Raw genomic sequence first — 27,772 nt, 5'->3', positions numbered from 1 at the left:
TTGTAGCAATTATTTAGAAAGCATTTTACATTTTGTCATAAGAAAGTTATTGAAAAGTCCAAATGCAGCAAAGCAGTCAGGTCTCAAGTGGGTGCCTGTTGTGATCCCAAATCCAAGTCAAATCAAACCAATGTCTGGTACTAGGAACCTCCGCATTGAATGGGTTAAGCCGGCACAGAACATGGCCCAGGTGGAGACTCAATTTCTGATTCGAGAGAGCCATCTAGTGGCGTGGGGAAGATAACCCCTCATTCAACAAAACAAAGCAATTGCATTTCTTTATGGCTTAACAAAAATCAACCTCATTAATTTAGTTTTTTTCCCCCCTTCTACATTACCAGTGCCTTGTAATCAGTGTTAAAAATTTAAATATCAAATAAAAATGTTACAGTCCAAATATTTTACTATAACTTTCACAAGTACTCCATCTATAATAGTAACACACAATATGAACCATTTTGTCCTGCAAAAACCTTGTCTCCAATTTGAATCTTTATGTATTAATTGCTAACAGGAGTAGAAAATATTTTATATTTCTCAGACCAAGACCAATAATAGTCATTTATATACAAGGGTCTCAATAATCTTATAATTCTTTATATCTCTTATTTCTAAAAAGATTGCTTTGGGGATGTTCAAGGTTTCTGCAGCACACAAATGCAACAAAAATCTTCCTCTAAAGAAAGGCAACAAACTGACGGGATTTCACAACACGCATCACGAAAACTAGATCCGCTCCATGATTCCTTCCATTCCTGTCCCCCGAAGACCAAATAACCGTAAACCTTACGCCTGATTTATACCTCGCTGCATGCCAGTGTCTCCCACAGAAAACAGACAATCTACAAGCTCACAATGTGTATCGGTGCGACGCATTGCGAGCTTAGATTGCCTACTCTATTTTTGTGTGAGAGACACGATATGCACCCAGGCATAAATCAGGCTTCATCCTTCAATTATACAGTACCATCAAACGGCAAACCTTTTCAAATACAGCACCAGCAACATGAGATGTTCCAATAAAGCAAAGAACTGATAACCAGAAAGTACACTGAGTAAAAACAAAAGGTCAGTATTATTTTTGCATTTTTGAGTTCAAAAGAAAGAGGATAGCTTATATACCGCTTGTCACATGCATGAACCCGTAATCATGTTTGGCCTTCTTCCAAAGTCTTGTAACCAAGGACTAGCTATCTTTACATACATTATGTCACACTAAACATTGCAACGACGGTTCCCAACCTTTTTTGGATCGAGGCAGACTTGAAAATCTTGAAAAGTAACTTTAAGATTTTAAAGAAAAGAATCACATAAGGAACGACAGCAAGCTCTGTTCCGCTGAGTCACGACATAGCTGCATTGTATCACTTTTACAGTATGAGAACACTGAGGAAGGCTTTGCCATGTTGCCTGCATGATTGATAAAATGAGAAGTTCCTGAATTGGAAAGAACTGCTGGCTATCATTCCTTACATTATATACTTTTGGAGCCGTGCACCCGGCATCGGTTTTGTGCGTGGTGTTTGTGCTCGCATTCATTCTAGTTTAAAGAAAAAAAATACATTATTATTTTTATTATTATTAATGTTATGCTATCAATAAAGCATTAGTGTTTTGCAAATTATTTGGGTGCCCACTTGCAATATCCTCACAGCCCACAGGTTGGGAGTCGCTGCAATAGAAATGTTTCCTTAAACTTGAAAAGTTGGCCAACTCACTTCTCCTGATCTCTCTTGTGGAACACCGTTTGTATGAGAGCTGCAGCAACAGCAGTGCATTTCTACAGTACATTAAACACCACAGAGGAAAATAAATCCAGAAGAGATTATAGGAGAAATAAAAACAACGCAAATCAATATCCCGGCCGCTTTTTTCTTCATCTTTTTTAAACGAACAAACTAACACCCATAAATATCTTTCCCATTTTCTGGCAAAACAAAAGAAAATAAAGAAAACTAAAATTATAAATTCCTCACATCTGTGACAAGAAGACGAGGGGTGTTTGGGAGTGAACAGGAGGGCAACAACAGAAGTTATTTTAACTCGATTCCAGCTTGGCCATTTCTTGCACATAGATCCCTATGCTTTCACTGTCGAACAGCACAAAGTAGACCGTCTTGATGGTGGAAGACATGGTGGCCACGAAGTAGGTAGAGATGGCCTTCAGGATGAGCTGTGCAGCCGTCTGCTTGGGGAAGCCGTTCCTACAGAACAACAGGCAAATCAATGATCAGCATCTAAAAGGATGCAACACTTAATCAAACGCATTAGATTTAAATTGATTACGATTGAAAAGTAAATTGTCGGTTTAATAAAATAATCGATTCATAATCCAACCTTATTTTGGGCAAGTCATAGGCAAAACAAAAAGTTTACAATGTGTCACTATATAACACAATGTGAGCTTGTAGATTGGCTATTTGAACTATTAAGTGGTTAATTGATTTGTTGATAAAAATGTTTTTTACTATATAAAAAACACAAACGTCATTATTATTCGATTAATCTAAATGGTCGCTAAGAAAATGATCAACAGTTGCACCCATGGTTTGCAAAAGACAGTTCATATATACTGTAGCTGTGGTTTACTTTGATCCAAAATGATCCGAAATTATCCAAATTAGCAGATCTAGTTCACAACACATCGCATTGCAACACGTTTGTTTGTAGATCAGCTTCTTTCATTATAATTACAGGTGTGCCTTGGGCAGTTTTAAAACCACTGGTACATACTGTAGCCATTGAGTAATAGTGTAACATGACAGTACGCTAGCACTAAACATGCGTTAAAAAAACAAAGCTACCAGCATGGCTTGAATATTTAATTACATAATGTCAACTGTACACAACAACTGTCGAACAGCAACTATATTTCCTTTCTTGTTTTTATTTTATTTTACCAAAGCTATTCCAGAAGTGGTATCCTCTCCTCCAGATGTTAACCATTTCTTTTCATTAAGAGTTGCAGCAGACAGATTGATAATTAGCATGGTAACAAATGCAATTCAATACTTTAGTTCAATATAATCCATGTGTGTGTTGGGTCTTTGTGTGCGCGCATTCGCGTTTTCCTACCTCCCACTCCCAATAGACGGGAAGGCCACTGACTTCAGCTTCTTTTCATCAGCCAGTGCCAAGCAGTTCTTCACCGTTTTATCCAGTAGCTCTTCACACTTGTCAGAGCCCCAACCTGGACTGTTGCAGTGGATGACATACTTAGCAGGTAGACCGAAGCCAGCAGACAGCACAGCTGAGGGATGACATAAAACATTAACACTTAAACCCTATACTTCATTGACAGGTCCACTTCTACTAAGCCCTCCCTGTTTTCGCTCGAAACTAAAATGATATCTACAAGGTCAAAACGCGACGAGTTTTGAGCTTGCAGATCGGCTATGTTCACCCCAGAATAGGAACCACTAGGATTCAAAGGGTTAAGCATTAAGAAGACACATAATAAAATAACATTTGGATACAATTAAAAATAATATGTTAGAATAAAAAAAGTACAGTTCAGATGATCTATCTAACTTTGGCACCAATAAAGCATACTGGATTTCAATTAATTAAATTGAATTCAAATTAATGAAGTGAGAGTGCAGTGAGAAGAAGGCAGAAGAAAAAATGTGAAAGGGAAATGGCAGAATGGCATAATAAAAGAGGAGGTGAGAAAAAAGGACAGACTGGGAGAAGAGGAAGTGAAGAAATTAACAGATGAGGTTAAATGAAGGGAAAGGGAGAGGTAGTAGATGGAGAGAGGGGGGTTAAAGATCAGCTACTTTACATTATAAAAAGTGCAACATTCTCTATGATGAATTCTAAATACAAGTAAAATAAAGGAATATACAATTAAGGCATTTAGCAGACTCTCTTATCCAGAGTGACTTAAAAGTGTGAATCATAGTAAGCAGAGTAAGCACGAACCCTGCTTTATGTGCAGTCAGAAAGGGGCTACTGTATGCATTTGTTGCCATGCTTCAAACTTCTGAACTTCCACAAGGTTCCAACCAGCTCATCGAGAGCAGGTAGGGGTTCAGTGCCTTGCTCAAGGACACCTCAACACAAAGCCAGGACGAACCAGGGATCAAATCGGGGACCTTTCAGTTCCCAGTCGACCACTCTACCTCCTGAGTCGCTGCCTGAACACGTTTTAACAGTCGACCACTCTACCTCCTGAGTCGCTGCCTGAACACGTTTTAACACAGCTGAAAAGCCAAGAGGTCCACCGGGAGAGTCCAACATGTTGAAAGAACAGTTTTCTTTGTGCAATGAAAGAAGGGAAAAAAATTGGAGAGCTTAATGCTGTTGAGACCAGGGTATTAGACAGAGGTGGGCTGGAGAAATCACTTCTGCAGACGAGTTGGAGTGAAGCCACGAGGAGAGGAGTGTAAGGAGAGAAGAATTGAGATTAAAGGAGAAGTAAAGATCCTGCAAAAGGAGGAAGACAGGCAGAAATCTTAAAGAAGAATGAACGGCAGTGAGAAGAGAAGAGAAGAGAAGAGAAGAGAAGAGAAGAGAAGAGAAGAGAAGAGAAGAGAAGAGAAGAGACTCGTCCTGATCTCGGAGCCTGGATGTAATTGAGAAACAGTGGAGCTCTGTGCTGGTTCAAACATCTAGGTTTGTCTGCCATCAAACAGCCGGCTGTAAGACACTGTAACTCAGCCAAAGCCCTTGACGCTGTGAAGTGAGAAAGCACTGTAGTCATACTTCATTAGGCCACACCGCTAGCGTGTGACAGGATCGGACCGAATTACAGACTCAAAGTCGGGGACAAGCTGATTTCCAGATGGCACAGAGAGACCTAAGACATGAGAGTGAGTGCCAGTTAGACTGACTGTGTGATCTTCTTGTGAGGAAAGTGGATTGATGATGATGATTGTATTTTCATGATTGCCTGTAAAGTTGAACTTGACAAAAAAAAAACACAGGAGGAAACGTGTGTAAAACGGGTTGGTGTGCGATTACTGAAGAGTCGAGAATAGATGAGTAAAGACAGAATAAGAACAATAGAACGCCAGTGTGAGTAAAGAATAAGTTAGGAATGGTGCCTGCTGTGGTGATATGGTGTTTGTGTGGAACATTAGGGGAACATTACTGGTGTATTGTATATCCCCTTGAATGAACCTACTGTATAATGTTAAGTTTTAGAGCCTTGATGTAATGTTTATCTCCAATGAAATATTAATTTCCAACGGTACTATGTTATATGGAAGCCCACCCTCCAAACACAAACACACACACACCTGGGCCTTGATGTAATTTCTTCTTTTGTTTTTTTTCTTTGTTGCACATTTTAACCCTTAAGGGTCCATTTGGTTTCATTTTACGCTCTCAAGAGTTTAATTATTGTTAAACATTACTTAATTTACAATAAGTCTGCACAATTAGAGAATGTAGAAGAATTGTTATTTTGATCAAGGTTGGCCTGGCTGTCATCTCTTCTATGGAACCACATCAATAGGGTGTATGCGCAATTGCGCATGCATAAAGTGAATGGCAAATCGAGTGGCAAAGTGAGTTTAACGTCATTTAATGCAATCAGATAGGACTTTTCTGTTTGCATGTATGGGCTGTCAAGGCCAGAAAGTATTTTTTTGTGGGCGTTCCTGCATAACTTCCAGGTATGATGATAATGTCACTCTATACAGCATGGAATTGCGGACAAAATCTTAACCAACGACAACAAAATATTCAAAGTTTTGGGTCTGAGAAGCTGATCTCATCAAATGGTGGTCTGCGGCTCAAATGCTGAATACATTACATGATGGACCTTGAAGTGAAAAAGTTTGAAAAACACTGTTGTACACAAGGGATCTTTTTATTTTTATGTCAACTCTTGAACCTGGGTTCAGTGGGTTGTTATTTGTATATAGACAGTTTGTTTTCTCATTGTCTTGTCTCCTTTCATTTTGTCACTTGATAATTGCTTGATAATTGCTGATTGCCTGTCTTCTTGTATGTGATAGAGGTATTTTGTTCATATAATATTTTAAATAAGATGACTGAAAGAAAGGGATGTCTCACTTGGACATCTGCCTGCTTGTATGTTTATCTCTATATTAACCTGTCGTTCTGCACTTATGCACTCTGTATTCTGCCTGAGCTAGCTATTCATTATAAGTAGATGGAATTAATTTAAGAGGACTTGATTTCACCTCAAAAGCTGAGAGATTAAGTGGTACAGCTTATAATAAATATTTTGGAATATTAACTACCATAGGGCATTGGCACATGCACATGCATGGCGTTGAAAACAAGAAGCTTGCATGCAGTGGCATAAATCAAGCACTACTATGGTCGATATTTGAGATTGTCTTCACCAATACATATACATTCGGTTTTATTAGTGGAACTACTGCCCACGCGGTCATATAAAAGAAGTGTACAACGGTTGAGTTTCAGTCAGAACGGATTTTACTGATGCCTTTTCAAGCCTTCCAAGGCCAGGCTCCTAGTTATTACATTTTACATAAATGTTGGTCGCTTATAAGCCTGAACGCAGCAACAGATCCTCAACCAAGTGAGACTTTCTTACAATTTATTATTCCAGCCTTTATTGACTTTGAGTTTTTTCTACGGTCAGCATTCTGGGAGATTTTAATTCAGTATTAAAAGTGTGACTGTGAACCACAACTCGGTAACTTAAAATCATGTCCTCCCTTCCTTAAAAACCAGGCATTGTGCTTAACCCCCCACCCCCCTTTCCCTTAAGTATTTTGGGAATTTATTCAACATTTGTTTTGAAGCGGGTCTGGTCCAGTACCGTTGCGCTCCAGCAGGCAGAACAATTTCTGACTCCGAAAACCGACCCAGATCCCCAAGAAATCCATGTCAGCCTCCGCTGGCTTGGGGTTCAGTCACCTGGTAATCTACTTATGATCTCCTCGAGGAGAACCCGGATTAGGACACTGTGCTAACTTGGCGGCATGTGTGTGAGCGCATGTACGCATGTGTATGTAAGAGAGAGAGAGAGACAGAGAGAGTGTGTGTGAGTGGGTGAAATATGCAGAAGGAAGGAAGGATGAAGTTGTGATGTGTGTCCAAGTATGAGACAGGAGGATAATGAGCAAGAATAAGTGAAGGTCAAGAATAGCTGAAAGCGACAGGGACGATGAAAGTGAGTGTGTATGTGTGTGTGAGTACGGTACATGTCCACACCAAAGCAACTGGAGGAGGGCTTATCCATACAGTTATTGTGATATGTAATGTAATGATGAATGCCAACAGAAGTAGCTCTGTGTTTTTTCTGGAATACATACTGTGACATGACCACTGGAGGGCGCTCAGTCTAACTAAGGTACACTATCAGAGTCCAAACTATCTACTGTTTTTTATCCAAGATGGTTGATGGGTTGACTTCAAGAGACTTCATTTGCCATGTTACGAATGCATTGGAATTCTTTGAGTATAGCTGCTAAATTCAGCATTAAAGAGATAAAAGTACAGATAACAAGAAAGAACATACAATACTGGCCAAGTAGAAGTGGACCATTGGACAGATATCTGTGTCTGTGAGTGGAATTGTGATTGGGAACCTGCTCATTGCCACCAGTACAAACTAAATATATTATTGATATATGCTGGCACTGCTACCCTCAGTGTGAGTACATTTGGTGTGTACTCAATACAAGAGCAATAATTCATTAATACGTATACATACAAGTACAATGTGTGAAATGATTACCATTTTGTTAAAGTATTTCTCTGCCAACATTGCCACACAATATTGTACTGCATATTATATCATTTTAATACAATTAACATTATTTTCAATTATATTCAAATCAGTTCAGACTCAGAGCTCATTAAGTTACATGGGATTGAATTAAGTTCAGAGCTAATTATGGATTTTTCTTCATATTATTTACCTGTCAAATGAAATGAACACATCTACAGAATACATGGTTAATGCAAGGATTTTATATCAGGTAGGCTACGTTCAGATGGGAACCAAGGCTAAATTAGGTTTGCTGTGATTGAACTTAACCCCTTGAACCCTATATACTTAGTTAACTGGGGTCCCCCAGGGCTCTATATCAGGGTTGTGCCTGTTAATAAAAATAATAGCTGAGCCATACAAACAGCTGGCAAGATCGTCTATTTTCAGCGAATGAATAGCAACGTTAAGGGTTCAAGAGGTATATTTAACACCCTTTTTGCTTAAGCCAGCAAGGGCTTGCCTCATTGAAAGGGTCGCCGAAGTAGGACAACAGAGTATCTGACTTGAATCCTTTGTACAGGCACATATTCTGCCACATGCACTTACCACCAGCCACCTCTAGAGGGCCATTTTTCTTCTTCAGCTCCTGCACGGCTTCAACAAACTCCTTGCCTCCCTTCTTCTCCAGAGCGTTACCTGTGGGGGATGAGAGAGGTCTGGGCTCAGTGTGCGTCCATTACACTGTTAACAGACCGCCGGTGAGAGAAGGAGCGATGTCCATGCACATGGATGGGAGAAGCAGGAAGGCCACACACACACACACACACAAACACGTCTACATGCAAAATGCGTTCACTTCCTCTTGCCCCTTTGAATTTCTGCTTCTGCCATCATACTGTAACTCCCATAGAGCAAAGACAGGGACACGATTAAAAACTACCATACATGAAACCTTTTGCTTTTTGGACTTTCCAATCCTTAAATCAATGGTGAACTTTGGTAGCGCCTTGAATCATACAGCTATCACCACCTGGGCATGAATAAGTCCAAGTTGTGCGTTGATGGATGGATGATTGGATGGATGGACAGACAGTATTACACATTCACACAAACATATACATTTTGTTTTTGCTTACCTACTGGTGTTATCACTCACATTATACTTATATTAGTTACCTCTATTTCTGTTGCAATAGAGAACTTCTATGAAAGGTATTATGAATACAGCCATTTTGATTTCCCACAATTATGAATGTACCAGTACCATACACACACAGAATCCATTTCGTTTGCATTCATTACATTTCTATAAATATTTGTAGACCTTCACCATGCAATTATAATGGATGGAATGGCTATTTTTGGTTCCTCGATCACAGAGGACAGCAGCAACAGATTAATACGTTGGCATTTGGATTAATATCGTGATCCTGGAGCTGTACAGTATGCAACCCAAGGTCCTACCAAAGTTCAACATCACTTTTTATATCGCCTCTAATTAACCCATTCAGAACGGGTACACTTTATTGTGTATCATTATTATATGCTTTAACTATTGAAAAATAGCAGATATACAAGCTCACAGCGCGGCACCGAGTGCCGCGCTGCAAGCTTGTAGATCAGCTATTTTTAAATCGTGAAAATTAGAATTTTGACCCGATTCTATAAGTGTCTTTTGACTTTTTAAAAACCTGTGTTTCTATGTCAGCAATCTGGCCAGCCATCATCAAAGAAAAGGTCCTTTTCACTTAACTGGAGCTCAGTTAGTCTGTTCTTGAGAGACTACTATGTCAGTGGTTCTCAAACCTTTTCATGTGAAGGACCCCCAAAATGATGTGTATTTGGCCACAGACACCCATCTCAAAATATTTAGTTCCAGGGACCACCCAGAAGCAAAATTTGATTTACAAACGTTCGCTTTGAAAATACATATATTCAAAGATTTGCACACATTTTCACGACTTTAAAAGAAAGCTCGCAGCGCGGCACTCGGTGCCGCGCTGTGAGCTTGTATATCTGCTATTTTTCAATAGTTAAAGCATTCAATAATTCTAGGCCTATAGGGCCACCCCGCCACCACGGAGTTGTTTGTGTATTATTAGCATGTTATTGATGTTTGTATGTCATTAATTGAAGACACCCTCCATGTCAAATTGATTAACAGAGCTTTACACATAAGGACACCACATGTACGTGAATGTGAACTAAATGTGAGAGTCTTCAAAATATTTTGATAGTCGACAAGTTCTTTACACTGGTTTTGTAATTGAAACAGATCTGTTACAATGTGTATTACGTTGAAGAAAATGTGAAGTATATATGTTACAGTCATTTTGGGTAACTCAGTGAGACTGTGGTAAGAGCGCTCGTTTTGAAGTTCACCACACACTAATCACCACCAGATGGCGACGCAGCCATTCAATAGTGAAGGCGCTGACGTCACTCGTTTGCGACTCTCTTTCTTTATTTACTAGCCTAGCCTAGCCTAGCTTAGCCTAGCCTAGCCTAGCCTAGCCTAGCCTAGCTTAGCCATTAGCTCCATTGTAGTCACTTGGACAGGGCGTTTATCGTGGGCTTGCCCAGGCCGTAATATAACGATTGCATTCACCACGGCTTCGTAACTCGCGCCCTGGCCCGCTCTTCGCGGCCACTCGCGCCTGCGGCGCTCGGGGGCGAAGAGCAGGACCAAGGTCCGCTGGCCTTCGCGCCGCTTGCAATGTCGTGGACAATCGAGTGGCTCCGCCTGGAGGACGTTGTTGTGGCGACCGCTTGTTCCGCCCCGTGCGGCACGGCAAGCGCTCCGTTTCTCTATCTCACCGTTTCTCTATCTAACCGTGACATATATATAATTATACAGTGGAATGGAATGGAATGTACCCAGATTTCACAAGCCCAAACGGATACTAGATTTAGCACCGGTTTGATTAATGTTCTTTTAAAGTTGATATTTATTGAACTTAAACCCAAAGAGAAGAGAAGTGACGGCATTTGAACACAAATGTTTTGGAAACACTGCAGCTGAAACAGACAGACTCCTTAATAAAAACCTGTTCTTCACCACAGCAGAGTGACTAGAGCCAATTAATTTAGATACACAAATATAACAAAAAAATCAGCTTTTGAAGTGTGAACAGCTTGTGCTTTAATTGGCTGTGTTAACTCAAACTTCTAGATGCAAAATGTCCTCTGATGAACCCTGCGGAATGTGATATCTTGAGAAAGAATATTGTATTATTCATAACAGAAGCAGACAGCAGACATCAATCACTCAAGGAAGGTTAAGCCTGATTTATACTTCGTCGCTAGCGTCACGTGCCGAAAATAGCAGATCTACGTCCATCACGACCCTTCGAACTGCAGCGTGTTGTGAGCTGGTAGATCTGCTATTTTCTGCACACGATAACATCATATGACGACTACAGATTAAGCATTCGATTGCAAAACAAAAGAGCGAGACCCCAAATAACCCACACTGCAGTTAACGGGAACAAAAGGACAAACAGCATGATTCACTGAATTTGACAAGTGACGTGAACAGAAACTCTGTGCATGATATGAATTACTTACTGTTGCTTTTACTGTAAATCTGCACAGATGGCACAACTAGTGTCTCTTTCCATTTCTGCTGACGCCGAATACTTCTGCCTGAGAAACTACAGCTGAATATTTAATACCATGATTGTACCAGAACCTGGTGCAAGCACTTAGTGATACAAATGTATTGATTCATTTTGCTGTGCGACATGACCAGTACAGGGGAGGACAGGACCAATGGCTGCTTTTGCTGATGGACTCAATCTTGTAGAGTGTAGAGTCGACAAGATTGTGGACTCAACAATCTCGTAGAGTCCCCCTAAAACATACTGTAGTTGTCTTAGACATAAAATGCTGTGTGAACATTTGTTCGGCGACTGCAGTGCAAGCTACCAGGAACATTTTGAGACAGGGAAGGGGAAAGTGGGTGAGAGAGAGAGAGAGAGAGAGACAGAAAGTGAGAGCAGTGCACGAGCAGCCGTGGTCTCGGAGGTGGCGATGGTTCCATTACCTACTTCACCACCTGTATAGAGGGAGGAGTTGGTCGGGTGAACGATAGCGTCGCTCTCGACGATGGAAATGTCGGCCTGCACAACTTGCAACTACAGATGACAACGACAGCAACAAGAACAACAACAACAGGCAACGACATGGTGGTCAAAACACAGCGAGTGACAAGTGGCAACAAGATGACCAAATAAAATAAAATATATACACTGTACTGTAACTGAAAGGGTGTCACAGGAAGTAAAGAAGTGAGATCATTCCTTATTGACTGTTGACATCACAACACTCAAAGAGGCGACTACATGGACTTGTGTTCAAGGGTTATTCCAAGGACAGGATCACATAGCCAAAAATAAGAGAGAGCAGGAGACTTCTTGGCACTCTTATGTAGCAAGACATTTCTGAGATCTCTATCTACCAATACGTCTGGTGCCATCTTAAGTCAATGTAGGGGCTAGGACTGGATGGAAACAATTTGGGGATTTGAAAAAATAACTGCAATGCAGAACTAATGAAAAGACTATAAAGTGGTCCTTCTTATTGGGACGTTATGAGGACTGGTTTTCAAAGCAGGAGGCGTAGGTTTGCCATCTACCCCTGTTCTAGCCAGTATATTGAATTTAGAGCCAGTATATTGAATTTAGAGGTCACCTGATGTATTGGTAAGCAGAGATCAATGACACGTCTCAGTCACTACACGAAAATAAATTCTTGAATACAAATTATATCATCAATCATCCATACAACCGACATTCCATTCTCTAAAATAGGTTTCACATTTTCTGGCCAACTATATAATCCCGATCTCTGGAATATTCCTCTTAGAAACAGAAAGAACCCAGAATTTTAGGACCACATTCCAGGCCGCCTGCACAGCAAGGTTGCACTGGACAAATCTGCATGCAGGTTTTTTGTTGAAGCCATGCCAAGCACCCATCTCTAAGTGGTGACTTGTTCCAAGGCACCAACGTCTCAACACCAACATCTCCTTGCATTACTGCAATGTTAGCATGTAACTGATATATAATGCAATGAGGCTGACCTTTTTAAGTACTTTTAAGTACTACGTGCAATTGTGGCAACCTGGAATGTACCTTAAAACATCAATGAGCGAAAGCAACTGCTCTGAGGAAGACATTTAATAAAATCCTTGAACGTCCCCAACGAGTCATTTAGTTTCCACCGGGAAACATAACTGTGATTAAGAGACTTTAAGAATTGGAGATGAATCAATATTTTTCATAAGTCACCCGTTAGTTATTAGTTGGTAATTTGCATCCAATTGAAAGCTTTGACATCACAGGAGTTGTTTCAAAGATTTTTTTTGCCAGCAGGGAGACGGGGGAGGGGCTGTGTGGGAGGGTTTGGGGAGCCTCACCTAGATCATCTTTAAGTTCAAGTTCAGCATTGGTGGGGTTGATGACCCCCTCCACATCAAAGCCAGCCATGTTACTGACCTCGCTGTGGATGAGGTTGAGCTGCGGAAGGGGGTCAGGGGATTCAGGGGGGGGTCAGCGCAAGAGGAGGAGCGGTGAGGGAGGAGGGAGGAGAGGAGGCATGCCATACAGGGAGGGAGGGAGAGGTCAGGGAGAAGGAGGAAGGAAAGGAGGAGGCAAAGCCATTAGAAAAGATTCACACACACAAACACACACCATCATCTTAGGCAGTGGTTCTCAACCTTTTCAGGCCACGACCCCCAAAATAATCATACTTTAACAATTACTTGGAGTTGTTGTTGAGTTGAGTCATTACATTTTGTTCAACACAGTTCAATTGTGAAAATAGAAGATCTACATGCTCACAACACCGTAGATCGACTATTTTCACAATTTCAGACTCTAATATTTGACACTTTGGCCAATGTTTAATTTGACATTTTAGAGGTATTAAAAAGGCCTTAAAAGTCCTTTAATTGTCACTGTAGATACCCTCTATACATGTAAACTTTGTGTTGGTTTGTTTACTGTTGAGTGAGAAAACAATGCTGCACATTAAGTTAATCATCTGGGGACCCCCCCCCCCAAATAATTTGGGGACCCCCTGGGGGTCCCGACTCACAGGTTGAGAACCACTGATCTTAGGGATAGGGATACTTTGACTCTTTTGGTGATATTCACCTTGCCTGGATGCACATAGTGAATGTTGTATAGTCTGTGTTTGTATAGCATTTGCTGTTCTTTGTCCCAGAAAGTCCAGTCCTTGTCAATCTACTTTCACCAACCCACAACGTCTCTGCACCAACAGCAACAAGACAAATTCCTGTCATTCTATTCTGATCGTGAATTTTGCGGTTATGTGTGCCTCTCGTTTCCAAAAAGCCAAGTGTGAAGTGAGCAGTGCCTTTTATGAGTTAATTTCATTAAACGTCACTGTTCAAAAACAAAACAAGGCAAGACTAGATATGGTTACATGCCAGTGGGGCTATGTGTTGATTAATTATGATTATGTGTTTTTCATAACACAGTAGTACAGTCAGCATGCAGTTCTCCAGTCCATTTAAAATCTCATACAGCTCGTTCAGTCCTAGAGATTCATCAGGCTGTGGTGGGACATAACAGCTGTGAGTAGGACTGAGCCGAAATCCCAAAGGAGAACCAAAATGCTCATTCTCTCTTTTCTCCACTTGCCAGAGTGACGGCACAGTTGGTCCCGCATGGCTTCAGTCATATCCCAGTAAAAGCCAAAACACTGCAGTACCCATTATGTCCCGTTGGTGTTGAATCCGTGAACGCAGCTCATCTAGCTTATTTTCCAGTAGGAACTGAACATTTCCTCGCATTACAGGCCGACTCCAAAAGTGACTGTGCAAAAAGAGCTAGTAATACAGACACACAGTACCACACAAGTTTGCAGAGTTGACTCGGAGCCCTCGTCAGTGCAGCCACCTCATGGCGCACCAGCAGACGAGAGCATTAAGACGACCACAGCATTAAAACGTTATGAGAGCATTAAAACAAGAGCATTAATAGGCCTAACATACCTGAGATCATATCAAGACAAGAGGCCTAAGAAATGCCATTAGGACCAGCCCCATTACGTAACAGATAACTCACTCGTGCAAGCATGTTACAACCATGGTCAGTCAGTGACCCAGCCAAGCCACATGGACCCATATTGGCAGACCCCCTCGGGTCTAGCATAAATAACATATTTCCGAATTAAGTGAATATTGCTGAATGTGAGGGAAGATGAAGAGGCAACTAAAACTCAAAGTGTCAAAGTATCCCTTTAATGGCAGGAATTTCCAGGGAAATGTATTAAAGTCTGTTAGTATTGCAGGGTTCAAGATTCATGAATCATTCATTATCCCTTCAAGTTGAAGCAAATCACTTATTGAGCTACCGCAGAGCTTGAATTTTAGACTTGATTAAGAGAATTGCCCAGTGGGGACGGTGGAGAAGAATAATGATGTGCATTTGACTGAGGCAGAATAATACAGTGCAAGAGAAATACCAAGCAAGGACTGGTGTAGCTCATATAATTACTAGACTGTAAAATATCATGGTAGACAGCTACATTTATTCCAGGCTTATTTTGCTAATCAGTGGGAGAGTTAATTACTGTTCATCTGAATCATTACCTTGGATTGATTTTTAGCAACTCCAGCAATCTCTGATTAGCTACCTACCTAGTCAAGTATTCTCGATGTGCCCTTTTTATGGCAAGGGAGAATATTGGAATGCATCCAAAATGATCTACTTATTGTAGAATGATCACTTTTTAAAATCCAATAGACTCAATGCGACTTGGCCTTTTAGTCTATTCTATTTAATGCATAATGTAATATGTTGGGTCTTGTAATAAATGTCTATAATGGTTCAATGGAGCATACCAAATCTGCCGTTTCAATCTATAACAATGGGTGTGTATCTATTTCAAACCCAGTAGCATGTGATGCATTTGTGTAAGATTCCTTCCAAAAATGTGGGTATTTGATGATGGGGGAAGCAGCGGGTGGCACCCATTGCTACAAGCTGTCTGGGGAATCCAAAAATAGTGTGTGTGTGAGTGTGAGTGTGTGTGTGTGTGTCACCATGCATTAACCGCTTAAGCCTGGCACAGTCATACACAGAAAATAGACAATCTACAAGCTCTCAACACATTGCACTGTGATGTGTTATCAGCTTGTAGAACGGCTATTTCACTGCACAACACCGGCACAGGTATAAATTAAGCATAATATACCGTCTGTAAGCCTAGGTTCTTTTTAATGTCATACCCCAAATAGGGATGTCAGCGTTAATGTTGTTAAACGCAAACCAAACCTGTAAAAATAAACTACTCAGACTATACTAGGTGAACGCTTTGGGCAACATCAGCTCCTGATCTACGCCAACGTTTTTTTCTTTTGCAGCAGCCTGGATTAATTAGCTTGCTAGCATGTGACATAAGCAGCAAGTGATCTCACAGAAAAGAAAAGCACAAAGCGTTTGATTGTTTTAACAGCAGCGGCAAAGCAAGGAAGTACACATACACACTTTGCCATAGCATTCTTGGGCGTTGCAGGCAGCTGAACTTGTACAGTTCAAACAGTGTTGTGACTTATAGGAGTTTCTTTCATATGTGTATGTGATTTTCTTTCCTGTCAGCCCTAGGGATGGGACGATATGCGATATTATCGTTTATCGCGATAAAAAAAAAACATAGTGCATGACGGAGCTCGTGATATCGAGCTCCGTCATGCACTAGGATCAATTCACCTTTTATTTGACGAGCTGCATATCTGTTACCACTTAAACCCTCTATAATTGGTAATAAAAGGTACTTATAATATACGTACTTGATACAGTCTTTTTTTCACTCTATCAAATGTCTTTGCCAAAAAATACGCGTTGTGAGCTTGTAGATCTGCTATTTTTTGTCAAATGTTCCAACCCCAGGATAATGGATTTTGATTATCGCGATAATATTGTAAATCGCTATTTCTTTTGTCACAATAATCGTGATATGACATTTTCATATCGTCCCATCCTTAGTCAGCCCCGTGGCCAAGGACCCAGATCTTCTTGGATAAACGGAACTAGTTCATTCAGGCCGGGAACACATTTTGCTGTTTGGGAGGGGCTTACAGTACATGTACAGTATGTAGCAACATATTTGTTTTGTAGGCTAATTTCTGATTTAGCCCTATTCTATAGGTTAGGCCTAAATGGGTTAAAAAAAGTTCCGTTGGTGTTAAGAGATTAGAGTTTTTCACCTTACACTCTGGTGTTTATGTACTTCAGGGAAACCAAACCAAAAAGGGAGAGGCAATACGAGGAAATATTCAATTAATTACCAGCCCAAAATTTAAAACTCATACTCGTCTTCCTGTTGACAGTTTCCACTGACAAATTAGACACACCAATCAGAGTGCCACAAATGCTCCGTCAAAATGTTTCTATACTGGCACGGACCGCTGGCACAGACCTCGCTATGAGTTAGAATAAAAGATGAAGATAACAAACGATCGTATACCAAAAGAAACAAAACGATTATGCCAATTTAATCAAATTCTTAACATTTTGGAGGTGCACACCACTGGTGGTTCCGGCCGCCTGTAGTCCGACTGATGACTGCAACTTTTTTTTTGCAATGTTTTAAATGTTTTACATTTCATGTTTCACATTTTTGTCAATACTTTTCGTTAACTTATTTCCGCTCCTGACCGGATCAGAAACCTGAAAATGGTATTGATCCCAGGCTACATACCTTTTGTCCCAGGAAGAGACTCTTGCTGGAGAGCACGGTGAAGCTATCTCCTGGACTGCCCTCTGTGGTGCTGTCTGCTGACGCCGCTTTGCTCACCTCAGCCTGCTTCTGAAAGGAACACATCAATAGGGTTGTCAGCATCATAAAATTGTACATGGTGATTAATTGTCAATTGTCATACAAATAATTGCTAAACTGTTCTGACGATTCTGCAATTATCTCAAGTAATTTTGATCACACGATTATGTAATAATTGTGACATGCCTAACATCAACTCAGTTTTATTTTTATTGCAGTACATTACATTTTTAAAATGCAACATTGATACATTGATTCTTCAAACGGCCCCGGTGAAATGATAACCGCTGACGATACGGAGCACATAAACCAAACCTTAACCCTTACCTCAGTAAAACTAACGCGGGTAAAAATCTAACCTGCCACGATGCTCCGGTCCCGGCGTGGGTTAAAATCTAACCCTCCGCAATGCTCCAGTCCCGCTGTGGGTAAATATCTACAGTAACCCTCCGCGATGCTCCGGTCCGCCGCGGGTGACTATTTAACCCTCCGCGATGCTCTGGTCCCGCCACAGGTGAATATCTAACCCTCAGCGATGCTCCGGTCCCGCCGCGGGTGAATATCTAACCCTCCGTGATGCTCCGGTCTGCCGTGGGTGCCGTGGGACAGAACAGGCCGCGAGAAGATCTCGGCTCTGGTCCGTTATGGGTGCCGCGGGATGGGCCGGGGCAGCGAAAAGAACTCGGCCTTGCTGATTGATACAGCACTCTTTGTAACATCATTATGTTATGTTGTAAAACAACTTCTAAATTATAGCCATTTCTAATTGTTGCTTTCTAATTGCTAAAAGTTATGTTGCTAATGTTGAGCACAATAAACAGGAAACGGAAAACATTTGATTAACAATAAGCTGCTACCGATTGAGAGAAATGTGTGCAATACAGTGGCTCATGGAGCTCTGAGCTACAGCAGCCAAGGATGATACTGTAATGTAATGGAGATATGATGCAACTTGCGGTAATTTGTGATTCTCATACTGTAAAGTCAATACCAATATGAATACACTTCATCACACAATGCTAAGGACAATGCTCATACAATGCTACGACTGTGTTGGTTTTGTTTCTTCCCCTCGCTCCATCGTTCCTTTCAACATCATTTCACCTGCACTAACCCTAAAAACCCAATAAAAATCAGACGCATAATAACTGAACGACCATGTTCAAGGTAAAGTAACGTCAAGCTGGCTGCTATTATGAAGTTCAAGAGCCTCTCCCCTCAGGTGTACACCGGGCTCAATAACAAGCGCACACTGTTTCTACTTTGCTATTCTGACTGCTGGAGGCACAAACACCATTTACTCTATACGTTTGTGCAAGTTCTGAACAGATATTTTGGCAGATATTGACTTTAAGGGGAAAACACAAACAAACATACAGTCCAAGAGATCTACACACACACACACCTTTAAAAAAGGTCTGAATGTTATGTTATATAATAATAATTGCGACCCGACGGTCGCAAGTTACTATGAAAAGCTCCACCGGCTGTCTGTCAGTCAGTCACTCCGGCAGTCTGTTCGTCATGTCGCGTCACACTTTTGCCCTACTCTTATCTCTGGCACCGTTGCCCCTATCCATGCCAACTTTGCACACACACTCCTTGGCTGGCGGTCGCTTATCTCCCGATTAGGGAGTCTTACTGGTAATATTAGCGACCTTAAGCAACGCTACGGCAACGGCAGATGACAACGGTAACCGAAAATGATCCGCGCTCGATAGATAAACCTGCAGTCGCCACAGCCGTCTCTACTACGGCAGAAGGTCCCTTCCCATATATGGGCATAAAAGGGATTTTGATTCTGGGAATGCCCATCTATGGACTATTTATTTTATTCTTTATTAACTCTTTTACTGCCACAGAATTTAACAAAAAGCTTCATCCACTGCCAGCTAAATTTGAGAATTGTCGCTCATCTTTGAAGGCCTACTGGAGAAAATTGGCTTTGACTATAAAGACAACAATTATATGGCAACGAAGAATAGAATGTCTACTTTGCAACAGAAAAAGATTTCGTGTTTTTATCATGTTCTATTCATTAGCTAGAAGCTGCTGAATATGGCCTAAAAAACAGCTCTTTGAGAACATAAAGCTGAGAAAAATGCATTTTTGTGAAGAAGACATTTTCAGGCAGAAATCTCTCTTTAGCCTTTTATTGTTGGCTTCAGTAACATCACACCTATGATCAGTGGTTGTTTACAAATTCAAAAAAATAAAAACAAGAAAAAGTGTTTTTTTACACACTTTTAGTGTGTAAGAGCAGTAAGAGCAGTGCAGAACATTGACACAGTGACATGAGATTCAGCCTGAATCCTGCTTCAGCTTTCAGGGTTCTCTTTATCTCACACTTTTTAGGTTGAAGTACAGTACAAATGATTGTCTAGTTTTACGGGGGGTGGGCTGTAAGGTCGCAAGTGAATGACCTAGCTTTTCATTCAGCCTGCACAGGGCCTGGGGCTCCATTCTGTTTCACTACAGCCAGGCTCCTCCGGAAGGGCTACACCGAGTCTGCACCACGTACACAAGCCTATGGTCGATCTGTAAATTATACAAATACATAATTACTATAAAATACATGAAAAATAGTACACCTCCAAGCTCACAACGCGTCACAGCAGAATGGGTGGAGGTTGGGGGCCTAATATTTTCATCAAAAGGCTGTTTTAGAAATTCTCTAACATTCTATGCACTTCACTGCTTACCACACAAATATATATATAAACTATATATATAGTAATTATGTAAAAACAGCATTCATGGTCTGGAGAGGGCACTTTTTACAGATGGATAAAAGGGCAGGGGCTCCAGCCCCCTTTGATGTCTATGTGAGCATGTGTCTGGTGCTAAGTCTGCTTTACAGAAAAAAGGTTTTTGTTCTTTACCTATCCTTGTCCTTGGACGACTACGATGTGGCAATGAAGAAGTAGGCTCATCATCGTCGACTCATCATCTAAAATCATAGCCAGGAAATTATCAAAAGGTTTATATGTAAACAAATCAATTTACAATTTTGACATTTAGCAAATGACTTACAATAAGTTCATATGTAATACATAAAATGCAGATATAGTAAATAGTTACCATGCATTTACTGTCACAGTGAAATGCCCTTTATAGCCTACCCTGTATGTATAATATATAAAATGTCACAATGCAACATAGCTCTGTTTACACAAAGCTGTACTCCCTCCAACTGTATATATGTTCCCCATTTTCAACAGTTTTTATTTGTAACACTTGCTTTGGCAATGTAAACGTATGTTTTATCATGCCAATAAAGCTCCTTTGAATTGAACTGAAAAGCGACATCATCAGCTACTGATGATGATGATGATGACGACATAGCACACGTAAAAAGAAACCCCTCCCTCTCTCACAAACACACGCATCGTACGCACGCACACACAAACTAAGCCAATAAATCCTAAATTCCCATCAAATAATCCTAGTAGCTGTGCAGTGCACGTACACTACACGCGGTACGTGCACGCGCGTGATAGGAACTCCACGTGTCCTGTGTAGCGACAAAAACAAACGCATGCACGTGGATCCTAACTGCTTGGATCAAGTTACTGATCCGGTCCGGATACGGAAACATTTCTTGCATGTATGTGTACGTGTAAATAGCCGGATGCAGTAGGCGGGCTCTAGACCGGATCCCACTGGTCTATTCGCAATAGAGATCACTCTGACCAGACCAGGCTTTAGGCTCAATCAAACCAGGCTTCCTCACGGATGCAGTGGAAAGCCTGAAGCGATGTTTTCACTTCACATACAGTCACATGCAGATGCACTGGATTCAAGTCTTACCACGTTGGACAGTAGAATCATGGCCATCGTCCAGTGAGTCTCTGCCTCTGTACGTCTGGCTGTTGAATGGGTGGCGGCGGTCACGGCGGGCGGCGATCTCTACTGCGCCGGAGATGTGTGTCCACTGTGCCGTGCCGGGATCCATCCAGCGCGGGGGTCTCACTCTCAGGAACGAACGGCGGAGGTGTCAGGTACGGCGGGGGTCTCCGAGTCCATATCGGGATATCAGGAGGCTCTTGATGCACTTTTTGACCCGGTTCTTCGCGACCAACGGCACCAAGAAATGGAATATGTTTCTCTTCAAAGCCAACGGCTACACTACAGGAATCTTTTTATCTTCTTCTTCATCATCATCATCATCATCATCACGACCACCACCACCATTCGTGGTGGGCGCTGCCTGGTCCTGGGTCACCAACGCGGGTAGGTTTGTAATCCTAATTCTAACAAAGTTTGTTGTCGAAACTTTTCTTCCGTGGATCTGCTGTGTGGTTCTGCTACCTCGGCCGTGGGGTGGTGGGGGATGGTCGCTTTGCTTCGGCGGAATGATACAAACAAGCTGAGCAGGGCATACTACTTGGCCTAATACATCTCAATATTCTAGTACTGCTAAATACTAATTACTACCTACTACAATTACAATCATAGGCGATTTTAAGGGGTGTCCTAGGGTGCACGTGCAACCCCTGGCCGCCAGGCGGCCATTTTGATTTTTCTTTTTTTTGTAATGTAACTTTACATCCACTCAGACCGAATACAACAACACCCCCTAGTGGTAGTGATAGAGGCTGGCAGCTCCAGGCAGCCCCCCCCTCCCCTCCTGATGTGATGTCATATCCACGCGCCAGTATTGAAATTGAAAACAACATCTGTTAAAAATAAAGCATGGAGTTCGAGCTCTTCACTACTATGGACGTGACTACCGGTAGATATTATAATATAGCTGCTTGCCCTGAAACATCACATGGAGAGGATCATTTTGTACCTGACTTTCCTCTACAAAACACAGACCTCAGGCTCTATCAGCCAGGACTCTTGTCTCACTGTGCGTGACTGAACCATTTCCTCCTGACCAGCCCAAGGTAAGACTAAGACAGTCAGATCATGCTTTTATAAACCCTATATTAAGCCCAAAATGGTTCTGCCGCCGTGTAGAACCGAACCGATTTTAACTTGAAACCGATAACCGCAAGTAACTTATTTTTACATTTGGGTACAAAATTAACTGCAGAAATCCGCTAAAACAACATTACAAAACCGCTAATATCCGCAATTTTTTTCGCGCGCGCGCGAACGACGTACACACGCGCTGCGCGCGCGTGCATGAGGTAATAGAGGTCGTGCACCCCTTGCTGGAAGAGGCTAGAGTCGCCTATGATTACAATACTACTAATACTTTAAAACAACTGATTTCCGACAAAATGATCGCTTTTACCAACGTTTCTCTACTAACAGTCCGATGCATAAAACAATATAGTCCCTCAAGGCTAGCAGCTATAGGCAGGCGCAGAGTCGCTCTGGGCAGGCGGAGCCAGGACAGTCTGTTTACTTTTTTTTTTATGACCGGTTTCCGGCTGTCCTCAAAACGACACCGACGACCAATTATGCATTCAAAAGTTGCGCAAGGACGTCTTTTATCATAATCCATAAAAAACATCAAACGAACGAACGGCCGTATTGGCCGTCCCCACTCTCTAGAATTGGGGCGAACAGGAACGTCCAAAGCAGTATAAGAGTTAATAATAACATGTATCCATATACAGTACATACAATATATTTTATGCCCATACATGGAGATCCCTATCTGAACCAGCCACACAGATATGGGCCATGTCTTGGCCATCTGGCCAGTGATATATATCAATGACATCAGGGATCTTCATATATGGGCATAAAAGGGACTCTGGGGAATACCCATATATGGACTTTTACATAGGTGATGTCACCTGTGATATCACCTGTTATGTCACAGTGACAAGGGAACCAACCCATAGACTGTAAAAATGTGTACTTACTGACTGACTGACTGACACGGAGACAAGCTGCGACATTTCTCATGGTATACTGCGACCTTCGGTCGCAATTATATTTTCAGTCACTCTGTGTACCTTTGGCCTTCCTGTCTTCCTTCCACTCTGCTTCTTTGTCACTGGCTTCTTGGCCGTCTTAGGTTTCTTCTCGGGTGCGGGTGAGACGGGCGTCTCCAGCTTGCCCTTGGCACTTCTCTTCTTGGCCAGCAGCTCTGGGTGGATGTTGGGCAGGACGCCACCCGCTGCGATGGTCACACCCTTCAGCAACTGAGAGATACAGAAAGAGGGACATCAGTGGAATTAGATCGCACCGATACAGTGGTGGTCAGTCATTAGATTACACACAAGTTACACAAGGGGACACATGACAAGAGCCATTCTATTAGTCAACGCATAACACAATTAAACACATGAACCCTAGCTTTCCTGTTCTGGGGAGAAGAAAAAAAACTGCAGGTATAAAAGATCACATCACGTGACAGTAAAAAGATTTGGTATGAAGGGGAAAAGGTAGTAGGCCCAGCCCAGTATAGAGTACCATATTTTAGGTATTTTGTCATCCCCAAAATTGGGACACCAGAGAATTTATACTATCTTAATACTCCTGACCTGCGTTGTACCGTTATGCATCGATTCTATATAATACACGCGCACTTGTGTAAGTACCTTGTGCATACTTTCATTAACTGCCTCATATGAAAGTCATATACGGTAAGTTGCTATTCAAGTAAGTAAACATTTCATTGCACTCAAGGTGTGGAGCAGGTGCACTTCCATCCATGGCTGGCTACAGTCAATACTGTGTTTGACAAACCACCAAAGATCGTGGCAATAAGGATACTCATTATTTCTATCAAATTGATTATGTTGATTAACTGTTACACCCCTAATATTGAACTGAAGAATGACAAAGCAAACTTGAAACAAATGATCAAATGACAGTGCAGCTAGTCAGAGAGAGAAAATTGCTCCTTGTGTCCTGTGTCAAAGAATAATCATCTCTGGTACCACACTCTGGTACCACACTCCAATCTTACACTGATCCAATAATGTTGATTATTACAATGACATATTTAGATTTAGGCTCTTTATCAGACTAATTAATACCTGATTAAGACAGCTGGATGTTTAGACAATCTTTTGATTTGTTGCAGCAGTACTCTAAATGCTTTTGTCTGAATTCTTTACACTTTGAATATAACTTTGAGTACAGTCTACCAAACTTTTTTTTTTTAAAGTTTCCTTTGGTGTGGAGATCACAGAGAAACAATCAACCTGATTGAGCTCCTCATCGTTGGCGATTGCCAGCAGGATGTGTCGCGGGGTGACCCGACCCTTCTTGTTGTCCCTCGCTGCGTTACCCGCCAACTCCAGGATCTCAGCTATTGTTAGAAAATAAACAACAACAAAGATACCACAGAGATGAAATCAGCAAAACATGTTTGATAATAAAAAATAGACTATTAAGAATAGAATATTGTGGAAAAACTATACTTTACCAACAAAAGGTGGAAATCTCTTTATGAAACAAAAGCCGTTTAATGAAATTCAATTAAATCCGACCCCCCACTGGTGGCAATAATTTTGTTACCTAAGATATAGGGCTTGTGAAATTAGCTTGACAGGGGGAAGGGAGTGCTTGTTTTGCATAACGTGATAAACGATTCTGTCCAACACGGCTTGCCAACTCGGGCGGCACGATTGTCTGCCTTGCTAAACCAAGCTCCCCGTTTTCCTCCTAGAAAAATAAATACATACATACATACATACACACACACAGTAGCTCACCGGTGAGGTATTCGAGGACAGCGGCCATATAGACAGGAGCCCCCACCCCGATGCGATACTTGGGCAGGCCCCTCTTGATGTAACGGAGCATCCGTCCCACAGGGAAGATGACCCCCGCCTTGGTGGACCTGGAGGTCTTAGTCGACTTCTTCTTTCCTCCTCGGCTGGACATTGTGCTGAGGGCACCGACAGCGTCAGGTTCTGCTGCGACACCCAGGAGGACAACATTGACAACATGCAACACACAGACAGGCCTGCTATGTCACAGTCTTCTTTTAAATCACTTCTTTCCTTGATTTTAAATTGTTTGATTCTCTTGAAAAAAATAAAAATCTCACTGCACCTTGAGCATATATGTTGCGACTTATTTTATTCGGTTGCTGATTTTGATAACTGCTTCATAAAAAGTTATCGTCATCATTTATGACGACAACGAGAAAACCATTACGCTCGAAAGCGCCTGGGCACAGGGCTGACACTAAATGATTTGGTCAAACATGAAAGACCTTTAAGAATCTTTAGTCAATATTTTTTACAGGTAGTGGAAATGTCAATTGACTTTTGAATGGTTATGTGGCATGATGGTGGTCTGACAAGCAGGTGAAATCAAAGTTCATTGTTTCTAGCCATAATAACATGATAGAAAGAAACCCCTGGGCCGGGAGCAAGATGACAATCAGTAGGTAAAGACAAGTACACTTTGATTTGTTTGAATGATTCCAGAGGGACAAATGACTTCTCTGCATTGAACCAGCAGTGTCTTGCTCAGAGTGTGCGCACAGGGGAGCAGTTGGAGGTTAAGTGGCAACATGAAGCTGCGGATCAATCCAGGAACCTTCTGCTTCTCTAGGCTACCTCCTGGGACTGCCCCTGGAACCTCATATGACCCTGTATGCCACCAGAGCAGGAATCATCGCCATGCTGGCTTGTGGTGGACTTTTTTGTCAAAATTCAATTTTGGCCACGGACACACAAAATGAGTGGACAATAATACTACAACTAGAAGAACCCTCAGGGCAAAAAGCGACCTCGCCCCAAAAGGCGAGGTTTCGCCACAGTGATGTGGACATCAGGGATGTGGACATCAGGGATCTCCATAAATGGACATAAAAGGGATTGTTCCTCCTGGTATCACAGGGATCTCTCTAACAGGGCATCATTAATATTGATGACATCAGGGAACTCGATAGACCGTAAATGTGTACACGGACGGACGGACGGACGGACGGACGGACGGATGTGGACAATCTGTGATGTTTCTCATAGTAAACTGCGATCTTTGGTCGCAATCATTGGTAATATTATTACCAGAAACACATAAAGAGCCCTGGATGGCCATAACATGTCTGTAACCAAATGGAACCAAATCGAAGATTTGGGTCCTTCTTCTGCAAATAAAACATTTGAGAACCATTAGTACAAGTCGGACTCCTAATATGCCATAGTAAATCAGTGTCATACATATTCTGAAGAATCAGAACATGCCATTCAGTATTTGGGAATTATGATAAAAATGAGATAATAATGGTATGTAAAAAATAAAATCAAAACTTTTCCAAAGACCAAGTCTTTGCCACGGCCACGATGACTCCTGCACCAGTCTTCATTTCTCCAAAGTCTTCCTTCAAGACTAAACATCACCTGGACAGATTACTTGACAGCAGTGCATGCTGTGCCAGTGCCAATTATTTATTCAAATTCACATCTGATTAATTTTTCAGTTAAACCTTATAAAGAATTAAAATATCTTCCTAGACTAGAAATTATTGAACCAAAGGTTGTGAAGAAAAAGGCAATTTAGCAATATGTGTTATAAGCCTAGATAAATAATCAATTAGCCTATGCCTGGCTACAGTGTTAATTGCGAAATGTCACGTTTTCTAACCCTCGTTGTCAGCCTTTTAAATATGTTCTATTTCTTGGGGCGAAAACAACCCATTTCCCTTCTGTTATTTTCTTTTATAGAGCATAAGGACCATGAAATAAAGTCATTGGGAGAACTATTCCTCCCTGCAAGGCTGCAACATCTGGACAGGTGTTAGGTGCCATGCCAGGAGAATGTTGGGGGCTTATGACAGCAGCATACAGTGTTGCTTCTTGCCAATAATAACAGATCTACAACAAGGCAAGACAACAACCATAGCATGGGTACATTTTTTAATATTTCTTTTTGTCAAGCAACAACATCGCGCGATGGAGCATAAAACATTGACGCTGGGGAGCGAGCGATTTCCGCGTGTCAAGAGTCCACTGGATCACGTGTGTACATATTTACAATATGATGGGATTGCACCATTAATTCGATTCCGTTCCGAGTTTAACTGCCGAACGCCCCAAAACCAAGTACACCAGCCCATAATAACACAGTGAATATTTTGACGTGGAAATTACCGGGGAAAAGGGGCAAAAATAAATAATAACACACCGAAATGTCAGTGGCAAGCAGCTGCCCCGACAGTCATTCCCTCTCAACACTCCTATCGGCCCAGCAGCATGCAAGGAAACGTAACGCGAAATGACAAGGTTTACACGGGAGAGTGGACCTGGCGCAACGCTGCGCAAACCCCCATAAAACGACGTTTAAGCACCCCGACCGACCCTGTGATTTACTTACGGGAATACGGCACAGCAATATGTCTACACGGTCTTCTGATCAGTGTTCAGTCAGGTTAAA

The 27,772-nt window shown here is 41.7% G+C and overlaps 1 protein-coding gene across 3 annotated transcripts; it reads right to left on the bottom strand.

The window, feature by feature from the left end:
• Positions 1-27,772, bottom strand: macroh2a1 (macroH2A.1 histone). Of its 3 annotated transcripts, none has more exons than XM_080749814.1 (9): positions 27,713-27,772; positions 25,099-25,302; positions 24,586-24,692; positions 23,389-23,577; positions 17,393-17,500; positions 11,706-11,796; positions 8,267-8,356; positions 3,076-3,250; positions 1-2,204 (listed from the first exon to the last, which is right to left on the bottom strand). In XM_080749814.1, the coding sequence occupies exons 2-9, from the start codon at positions 25,268-25,270 to the stop codon at positions 2,039-2,041; spliced, it is 1,098 nt and encodes a 365-aa protein (XP_080605940.1). In that variant the 5' UTR covers positions 25,271-25,302; positions 27,713-27,772; the 3' UTR covers positions 1-2,038. The 3 variants fall into 3 exon arrangements, with proteins under 3 accessions (XP_080605940.1, XP_080605941.1, XP_080605939.1); XM_080749815.1 differs by lacking the exon at positions 11,706-11,796 and adding an exon at positions 13,080-13,179 and having other exon boundaries at positions 25,099-25,299; positions 27,713-27,767; XM_080749813.1 differs by having other exon boundaries at positions 25,099-25,299; positions 27,713-27,767.

The sequence above is a fragment of the Nannobrachium achirus genome, assembly GCF_963921795.1.
Source record: "Nannobrachium achirus genome assembly, chromosome: 19".
In the NCBI taxonomy this organism is placed as follows: domain Eukaryota; kingdom Metazoa; phylum Chordata; class Actinopteri; order Myctophiformes; family Myctophidae; genus Nannobrachium; species Nannobrachium achirus.
This window is presented reverse-complemented; position numbering and strand designations above follow the sequence as displayed.

Bases quoted from the DNA above. Each gene is read 5' to 3' on its own strand.
- macroh2a1 (XM_080749815.1), bottom strand. From the start codon at position 25,270: ATGTCCAGCCGAGGAGGAAAGAAGAAGTCGACTAAGACCTCCAGGTCC. The intron at 23,578-24,585 runs GTTGATTGTTTC...TGTATCTCTCAG, and splicing joins ACGATGAGGAGCTCAATCAG to TTGCTGAAGGGTGTGACCAT. The intron at 17,501-23,388 runs GTACACAGAGTG...TGTTCCTTTCAG, and splicing joins GGAAGACAGGAAGGCCAAAG to AAGCAGGCTGAGGTGAGCAA.